A 10,107-nucleotide genomic window follows, 5' to 3' on the forward strand; every position below is an offset into this window, starting at 1 on the left:
ACATGCCAGCTCCAGACCACAATCAAACTGATTGAAAGAATATGTCTTCATCGTATGAATATCAAGTACAATCCTTAAAAGTTGAGATATATATCTAAACACCATAAGATGACAATAAACGGCACCATTCAAAATGGACAATTAACGATAGGGAATGAAAAATAATCTCTTTTTTCGTAAATTTTGGTATTGAGTTTCTCGTTCATGATATAGATACCAGGATCGAAGAAAGGGTAGTTTGGTTTACAGAGAAAGCGAAAACATTTTTATTCAAAAACAAAAATTATATGGTGAAAAAACTGAAAACAGTTAATTCCTGTTGAAGTTTCCAGACAAATGGAATCTTTGAGATATTCATGTGGAAAAAGATTATTCCTAGTTGGTTAAAGGATGGGTGCAGCTCATATAACAGCATTATACTCTTTTATATTAGCAGACAAAGCAGACAAAGCACTAACAGTCCAGCCACCTACGTTATGAAGATTACATGAAAGCTTCATAGAAACCTTTTCCATATAGTTTAGATGTGGTATGTTGGAAAAGTTGGATACAGTACCAAAGTATCAAAAGAGGGGAAATTTGTGTGGCTAAGAAAAGACGGGAACACCAAGAACTTGAAGATGAGAGACAAAGAAGAATTCATTTATCATAAACGTAATGGGAACTTTATTGAGCTTATTACATATTGCTGATAGTTTTCCAAAGCTATTTACATATTTTCAGGCTTGAAAATGTGACTGGCCTATTCGAGCGGCACATCCTATCACCTTATCAATTCAGTATAGGAAGTGCCACGTATATACCCCTGTCCTTAATACTATGTTTTCCCACTAATGATTAAAAAAACAATACTGCACGGAATGCAATACTGGTACAAAATGTTATTCTTATCATTGCACACCAGTGTTGCGATAGACAGGTAGAAGCGAATTGTGCTCCAGATGTATCAGATAACTTACTCAGAAAAAGGTTATTTTTCTTTAAAATGTTCTTTTAATAAGAAAAAAATATCAGAACTGCACTGGGATTAAAAAAAAGACAATCAATATGTAAATTAAGAATAAGCGCTCATTCATAAAAAAAAAAGTGCCCACTTTATGATATCAAAACAGAATTTTTTTCAATATATTACTGAGATTCGTTTTAATTCTAAAAAATAGAAACAATCTTCCAACTTTTTAGACGTTGACACCGTGAATACAATATATTTCTTATGTAAAAAATGTGCTGTTATATATGACAGTGTTTTCAAATAAGGAGATCATAAGAAATAGTATTGATAACTTTTTGTATAGTAAATAATTTGAGAAAGAATACACATATTGTAATTTTGTTGGCTCTGATTCTGACCAATGCTAATCAACTGAATACACATTTACATGTACACTGTGATGTTTATTGTTGTAATTATCAATCATGGCAGGAACATATATGTTTAATAGATATACTGTTCCCAGATCATGGCAACCAATTACATCTGATCAGTATATGTCATTGTAATTTGGGAAATAAAAATATTCTATACTGTATTCTATTTTTTTATGTCTCTTTAATAATTTTTTCTGGTTTTTTTTTTAGCGTGTTACAAAATGTGGAACGTCCAACAAATCAATGCGGAAAATCTCTCCTTCTCGGGCATCTTTTATATTTAGTCTTAAGCTACTTCCGGTTGTCATGACTTTTTGGGTTACAACTTTCTATTCATAAATATAACAGATTATCGGGTAGGTGTTTAAATAAAACTATTGTAAAGGACATTGTACAACAGTGAATAGTCCTTGCTGTACTTTCGAAGTTTCAGGAATCGGAAAATTTGAGAAGGTATCCTTAAATTTGACCAATATATTTTGGACTTTGTCTTGGTCCTGCCCCTGGTGACGGTGGTGTCAGCTAGACAGACAAATAGCTCGTGTTCACAGATTATTTACAAGTGTGCAATGTCTTGCACGGATATAATGAGCCAGCTATCATATCATTAAATGTATTAAGATCAGAAATATGTGTCAGTGGAGTGGTATGCATAATTGATAGCACATTTAATTTTATATATACATTATACATGTACAGACTACAGTCTTCCCTTGCTTTTGTTAAGTGATTAATGAGTCCAGAGTGGTTGGTAGCTAACAGGTTTTAATCCTGTTTTGAAATTCTGTATCTGAAACAATCTTCTGATTTGGCGGATCACATAAAACAGTCAAGAACATTTAAAAGAGTTGCCACACCTCAAATCAATATGTCGACAGACTCATACAAAATCCATTTGTAGGCCTTACAAACTATTCACCAACAACGAGAAGAATTATGAAGTAAGGTTCAAGATGTTATTTAAAAAGAAATATAAATTCAAATTTTAACAATCTTTGTATTTTTATTGAATTTCTTAATCAGATCAATTACATATGTATACATTTTTTTTGTGTACATGTACATTTTTTGTACATTTAAAATTGCCCCATTTTTTCTTTTAATGTATTATATCAATATTTGCTTAACTTGTTAAGACACAGTCAAATTCTTACGAGTCATCTGGTGTCTCCTCCTGCCAAGCAAGTTATAGTTATTGACCAAGCAAGTCGGTATATATACATGTAGAAGTTAATCTGCACAGCTCAGGTGACCCTTATTAACCTGAACGACGAAGGAGTTCGGGTTAAAGGGTCACCCTGAACGTGCAGATTATCCTCTACATACCGATTTGATTGGCCAATAACTGTTTTAACACATGACATCATTAATTTACGAGAACGTTTTAGATGTGGACGGTGTTCCGCAATCCACGGATCCTATGAAAGTTCCTTGTAGGCTTGTAGGGTAAAGAAAGGGGGAAATACGACTTGGGTAAGTTTAAAATTGATAACTCTTTTTTTGGTTTAGACTTACTGTAAAATTGCGATTTAATGGTAGATTTTTTTAATGTTTCTGTTAAATCTATGCCCATTTTTTATTTAATAAGTGACGATTAAGACTTTGACAAATTGTGTACTTTCAAATCGTTGTACATGTATGAAAAAAAATATAACTAAAAGGATTATTGAGCTTTTGAATTTCTTTCCCTCAATAATATGCTTTAAAAGAGAAAGATGAACCAAGGAAGATTACTTAAATTTTAAATGTTGAATAAACAGAAAATACGTTTCTCTTTCCAATCTTTCACTCCCCATCCCCAAAATTGCTTTGTATCTACTGTATTAATTTTTTAAAACACGTCCATCTATGAATGAAGTCATTTTGATCTCCAGCTAATCTCCCTGTTTTAAAAGAAACCGTTAACATGACCCCCTTTAAATTCGATCCAAAAATATGGGAAATAGATATTCAAAAAGTCGTTATACATGTAGTTTCCATTAAGTCTAAAAATAATCCAAATTATAATTCTTTATTTCTGATATTCTTAAATTCATTTCTTTTTTGGCAGAAATTACCCCAAAAAAAATTTAACCATCTTTCTGAATTTGAAACACTGATTTATCTTGTACACAAGATAAAATAATACTTTTTATGTTCAAGCTAAGATGAAAAAAAAGGAATTAGAAATCTTTCATTTTTCCTATTTTTAAACTGCGATGTTTGTTCAAAGTTCAACTTGCCACACCACAAATCAATATGTCAGTCGTCAGACTCATACAAAATCCATTTGTAGGCCTTACAAACTATTCACCAACAACGAGAAGAATTATGAAGTAAGGTTCAAGATGTTATTTAAAAAGAAATATAAATTCAAATTTTAACAATCTTTGTATTTTTGGAAAGATTAGAACTTGTTCTAAATCTTTACTTAGGCACCACCCTCCCTAACAACAGGACAGGTTAGCTACTGTTACTAAATGTAGTCACACTAAAATATAGTTCCCTATGGTTCTCATGAATGTGCACATAATACACAAATAAACTGAAAAAACTGGGTATATTATTGCAGCAGTTCATTCAAGAATGTATGTAATTAAGTTGTGTTGATGTGCAGGCTTTTTTAAAAACATTTTGATTAGGTATGAGGGTATTGATTCCACTAGTATGATTGACAACTGTCATTATCACTAAACAATCAGAGACAAGGTGGACCTTTAATTACAATGCACCACCTCCTAAACTGCCAATCAAATTGACCACATTACCTATCAACCTCAGTCTTACATAATTTTACAGACCACTCCAATATGCATCTAATTCTTAATACACAAGCATTTGACCTCATAATTGAATATACAATTGTGTATATTAGATGTTTGCTATTTATAAGGATGATAGCTAGATTTATTTATTGCCAATTACTTTTGATCTACATGTACATTACATAAAGTGATTCTGTAAATTATATCTGAAAGATAAATGATTAATGGATTAACAAGATCTTACAAAAATGAAATATGAATATAAATATGAATATATAAAAGGTATTCAAGTATGGCCTATGATTTACTTGATAAATTCCCAATAATCATCTGTAATTAATCAACAATTTTTTTTATCAGGAATTGGCTTGAAACAGTTTTAAAATTGATAAACTTTAATTATATAAAACCTTTGTTTATTAGTTTATTTCCCATCAAACATTGTGTCTATTTTAGTCATTTAAATTTTTACTAAAAGTAAATATATATTTTTGCAATCAAGAAAGAATCCACATTTCAATAAAATCGTTTTTTTTAATTGGTTTATGTTGAAAAATATAATTGAAAATGCCCTGTGTTTGAAAATACTTTAAAATTTGATCAAAAGGCACTCTAAAACTTTTAATTTTCAATGCCATATCACTCTCTTTCAACGAACAAAATGCCCCAAAACAACATTTTTAGATTATATTTGTTCAATGGCACTTTAAAGCTTTTAGCTGTTGGTCTAAATTTATGTCTTACAAGGATATAGTTGACAACATTTACTAGAAGAATTTTTGCATTTTTTTGGGTTTTTTTAAACATGTTCTGAATCAGCAACATAATTAGATATAAACTGCAGTTTAAATAAAATTGTGCAAATTTAGAGACTCATATTATTTAATTTGAGCTCATTTTATCCTCACACTGGAAAAGCAAGTTTCCTTCTAAAGACCTGCTGTAATGCATTTTTCAGCAATAGTGCTTTATAAATGTTCATTTCCCCCCACCATACCTTAATATGAAATAATTCAAACTATTCTTCTAATCTTTCCATGAGTGATATCCATCACTTTGATTATTGAATTTCTTAATCAGATCAATTACAAATGTACATGTATACATTTTTTTTTGTACATGTACATTTTTTGTACATTTATAATTGCCCCATTTTTTCTTTTAATGTATTATTTCAATATTTGCTTAACTTGTTAAGACACAGTCAAATTCTCATGAGTGCAGATGGGGCATCCATGTACTTGGGACACATTCTTGTTCCTGCCTGATTAAGATATACATTTGTAATGTAAAACCTATATGTTTAAAATTTTGGTAAAACAACAAAATGTCGAATTTGCTACATTTGTACATGTACTTGAATTAGTGGTTTTTAAGTCACTTATTTCAGTAATTCTCCTGACTGCTTAATGCAGTATATTCAAGAAAAAGTTTACAAGATGACAAATGCCATAAAGAAGTCACATTATATTCACAGATCAATAAAACATACTGATTTACCTGGTGTGATATACAGGGCATTGTAGAGCCTTTTTTTTTTTTAATATTTTCTGTATATGCTTTATTTTCAGGATGACATGACAGAGAAGAAATCCTTTTTCAGACATTTTCAAGAAGGGGCACACAAGATGTCTAACTTAGCATGTACATCTGTACGAACTGATGATGTTGATGTTCCGTGGTATGCCTCTATAGTTCATAACTGTATACACGATGATAAACTAAGCAAGCTCAAAGTCACACTACGTAAATTTTCTAAACAACAAAGGACAACCATTGTTAATCATAAAATAAATGGAAGTGGTGCCTTGTTCATTTCTAGTTTGAAAGGTCGGGTTCACATAGTTAATTATTTACTAGACGACTGTGGAGCAGATAAGGAACTCAAAGGAATTTATGAGGTAGAGTTAGATCATTCTCGACATGAAGTATCACCTTTATGGTGTTCAGCAGTAGCTAATAAATTAGAAGTTGTGAAAGCTTTAGTCGAGCATGGTGCCGATATTAACAGTGCTTCAGATACACAATCAACTCCTGTCAGGTCAGCTTGTTTCATGACAAATATCTCTATTGTAAAAATTCTTGTCGAACATGGGGCTAACATACATAAACCAAACATAAATGGAGGCACTTGTTTGATAAACTCTGTACAAAGTGAGGAATTATGTGTGTTCCTTTTATCTAAGGGAGTGGATGTGAATGCCAAGGATAATTCTGGTAACCTTGCTTTACACTATGCCATTAGAGAAGGAAGACTAGACACAGTCAAGGTGCTTCTGAAGTACGGTTCTGACCATACTGCTAAAAACGATTTTGGTGATGATGCTCTCCAAACTGCCGCTTTGAGAGGTTATAAATCAATTGTGAAATATATACTGGAAACAACAGATCAAACATTGGAAAAATCTGCCCATGCCTATGAATTGTTAGGGGCTAATCTGGTTGATGAGGTCCATGATATTGTAGGTGGCTTAGCTATGTGGCAAGAAGCTATGAAGATTCGTTATCAGGATGAAAATAACCCACTTCTCAAGGAATTGCCACCTGATACAAACTATGCCTATCTGCATGCTCGTGAACCTAACAGTCTCCAAGAACTTCATCGTATCATTGATCCTGATGACGTTTACATGCAGGCTTTATTGATAAGAGAGAGAATTTTAGGGCCATGCCACAAAGATGTTACTTTTGGTCTGATGTACAGGGGTGCTGTATATGCAGATACTCATCGGTATCAGCGATGTGTAGATCTGTGGAAGTATACATACATATTGAGACATCGTAAGAATGACCCATTGACACACGAATGTTTGTTTACTGTACAGGCTTTGGTAAAGTTATTCTGGGAGATGCAAGTGGAGTTAGAGTCAGGAACTACAGAAGAAAAGGTAATTTTAAGGTGGTTCCTAACACTACAGGGAGATAACTCTGTAAAGTCAGCTGAACGTTTTAATTACATTTTGTTGTAAAAGGAATATTAAGCTTCTCATTGATCAAAATTGTTGTTTGTCAAACTGCTATATAACCAGTGTAATTTTTCTGACAAAATGGTTGATTCAAAATTTTTGATTTTTTTTATATTTTTATTTAAAAAGGGTCAAAGTCAGTACTTTGATAAAATTTTATGAAAATTAAACGAGCCAAATTAATTTTAGTCCAAGTGTTGGGTACCACCTTAAAAAAAGCTTTTTTAGCTAGCTCAAAAATATTAAATAGGCACATCTGATTTTTTTTTGTCTCAACTACAACAATGCTTATTATAATATATAATGGAGGCTTCATATCTATAAAGATTTTTACAGGAATATTCCACCCCTTTTTTTTTTTTTTTTTGCTGTATTAAACATACATGTAAAGATATGTATAAAAGCCCTTTGCATTTTAAAAATTTGGTGAAGTTTGTTATATATATATATGCATACAGCATTGTTAAGTGTCTAAAGTAACAATGAATTAATATTTGTAGTTATCACCTGTTGAAAATTTGGTTCATTAGATTATTAGGTTTTCTTTTTAGGTCAGTCATATTTCTTAAATACCGATATGAATCATTTAACATGTTTAATAGATTTAAAACATTACATGTCATTCAGAATGTACTGGGAATTGTTATATTTTAATTTGAACAACTAATTTACCTCATACATGCATGTACTATAATAAATTTCAATAAAGCATACACAAAGTTTATTATAATTTATACCATATTCAAATCTCATTAAATATTAGTTACAAAAGTTAATATGATTTGGTTTTTGTAGGTGAAAGTAGAGGATGCTCAAGAAGTATTTGAAATGTTAGTGGCACAGATTATAAGTGGACAGGAATCTTTAAAGAATTCTAAAGGGAATAACAAGGGGAATGAAGATTTCCAGCTATTACTTCAACTTTCTCTTCATGTCATACATCTTATGGCCAGACTAGACAAAACATCACCACAAAATTTTGAGTTCCGAAAAGCAGTTCATCATTTAATTCTACAAGACCCAAGAGGACAGGAAGGTGGAAGTCTACTACATTTGTCTGTTGATCCTAAGATTTCTCTTACTAGTGAGGAATTTTATTCCCCCTTTCCAACCCTATCAGTTGTGGAAATTTTGATATCATGTGGCATTGACATAAATGCTGTTGACAGTAAGAGAAACACGGCTCTTCATAACAGTATCAAGTTTTTAACATATTCAGAGCTCCAAAATGAAGGGATTTTAGATTGCTTGTTACAGAATGATGCTCATGTTGACATCCACAATGCTGAAGGTCAAACTGCTCTGATTTTACTACAACATGCCGGTCTCCCAGTTTGTCCTCTACAATACCAAACATTAAAATGTCTTGCTGCTGAGTCTATCATGAAACATAAACTATCTTATGAAGGGGAAGTCCCTGTTTGTTTACTGCCTTTTATTCAAATGCATGGATAGCAGAAAAATGAAGGTTTTATATGTTCTTCATCAATAGAAATAATATTTTACCCCCAAAAAATTAAGTTCTTAGAGCCAAGAAATGTTGATTTTTTTAAGATTGACACCACTATATACATGTAGATATAATATTTCATGAAGGGATGTTCATAAGTGAAAAAAAAATCACATTCATGAGATGTTTTTGATTCATGCTTGTAGTTGTTTGCTTTTTCCCTAAAGAGATTCCATCAATTATTTTTATCAAATTTCAAATGTTTTTTTATGGAAAAGTTTGTTAGTACTCAAGAAGTTTTTCACTTAAAAGTTTCTAGCAATGTGTTCCCATGCCTTTAGTACCTTGTTTTCTAATCTCTGTATATGCTTAACCTTATTTTTTGTTTTAATTTTGTGTCTTATGGCATTACAATAACAATGTATATCATATGGTAGATAAGAAGAAATACTTTTGTTATGCTGTTATCAAGCATAGTACGTACTTTCCTGCCCTAACATAATAATCAAGCTGCATTTTGTTGTTATCAGATTAAGCATTTCATTTCAGAGTAGAACCTAGTTGTCAAACTAACCACATTACTAATCAGAGTAGAACCTAGTTGTGAGACAAAACCCTTTTCTTCAGAGGCATGAGAGTAGAATCTTGTTGTCCTTGTTGTGAGGCATAATCTTTTACCTCAAAATAGAACCTACAATGTAGTTGTCAGGCATAGCCTGTTCTTCAGAATGTAGTCTAGTTGTCAGGCATACCTGTTACCTTAGAGTAGAACCCAGCTGTCAGGCATGACATTTTACTTCACAGTAGAACTTATTTGTCAGACATACATGTACATTGTCATCCTTTAATCCAGAGTAGAACGTAGGTGTCAGACACAACCCTTTACTTCAGAGTAAAACCTTATTTTCAGGCTTTGGTCTTTTACATTATAGTAGAACCTTCATGCATCCCTAGAGTTAGTATATACATGTATTATAGAAAAGCAAAATTGATATTCAAGAAGTAATCTACATTTCATGTGATCTAGAATCATGTGTTTTCTTTTGTATGACTATTGTTAATGATTTGTTTTTTTATCCTTAAGAAAAAACTGAGAAATTCTGCATGATGCAATTATTGTGGTTGGTATAATTAAAAAGATATGAAGCAGAATTGTTTTTGAATAATGCTGAACACATTTTGACATATAATTTATTTTAATCGGTGAGACACATTTCAGTAAATATATATAAGTTTATTGAATAATTTTTGCAACTTTTCTAGTGCTTTGACAAAATCATGGCCAGGCAATTTGGTTTTTGTCATTACAAATTCTAAGCATAAATCCTTAAATGGTATTTACATGTAGTGCTAACTTGAAAGTTATTTCACTTTTATTAAAAATTACATGTATTCGTAGAAGAATAGATGTTGCTGTACTGTCATTTTGATGTTCAACTCAAGTGCTTGTTTATTAATTTTCAAGTAAAACTGTGCTATCATGTCAAATGAGCCTTACATATGCATCATACATGTATTTTAATTTTCATACATTTGAATTAGTGTAACAGTAACGTGTGTGTTATATATTGAGCCATAC

At 31.5% G+C, this 10,107-nt stretch overlaps 2 protein-coding genes across 2 annotated transcripts in view; one reads left to right on the forward strand and one right to left on the reverse strand.

Moving 5' to 3' along the window:
• LOC134716532 (uncharacterized) overlaps positions 1 to 9,408 on the reverse strand; it is a 31,280-nt gene extending 21,872 nt beyond the window's left edge. The window contains exon 1 of the mRNA XM_063579542.1: positions 9,103 to 9,408. The gene's annotated coding sequence lies outside the window, so the exon portion shown is untranslated. The remainder of the gene's footprint in view (positions 1 to 9,102) is intronic.
• Positions 1,663 to 9,111, forward strand: LOC134714974 (protein fem-1 homolog C-like). The gene is made up of 3 exons (XM_063576752.1): positions 1,663 to 1,724; positions 5,684 to 7,000; positions 7,874 to 9,111. The coding sequence occupies exons 2-3, from the start codon at positions 5,690 to 5,692 to the stop codon at positions 8,531 to 8,533; spliced, it is 1,971 nt and encodes a 656-aa protein (XP_063432822.1). The 5' UTR covers positions 1,663 to 1,724; positions 5,684 to 5,689; the 3' UTR covers positions 8,534 to 9,111.
• Positions 9,409 to 10,107: the final 699 nt, after the last annotated feature.

Source organism: Mytilus trossulus, chromosome 4, assembly GCF_036588685.1.
Source record: "Mytilus trossulus isolate FHL-02 chromosome 4, PNRI_Mtr1.1.1.hap1, whole genome shotgun sequence".
NCBI lineage: Eukaryota > Metazoa > Mollusca > Bivalvia > Mytilida > Mytilidae > Mytilus > Mytilus trossulus.

Coding starts and splice junctions, on each gene's coding strand:
- LOC134714974 (XM_063576752.1), top strand. CDS start 5,690: ATGACAGAGAAGAAATCCTTTTTCAGACATTTTCAAGAAGGGGCACAC. Junction 7,001..7,873: donor CAGGAACTACAGAAGAAAAG/GTAATTTTAAGG, acceptor TGGTTTTTGTAG/GTGAAAGTAGAGGATGCTCA.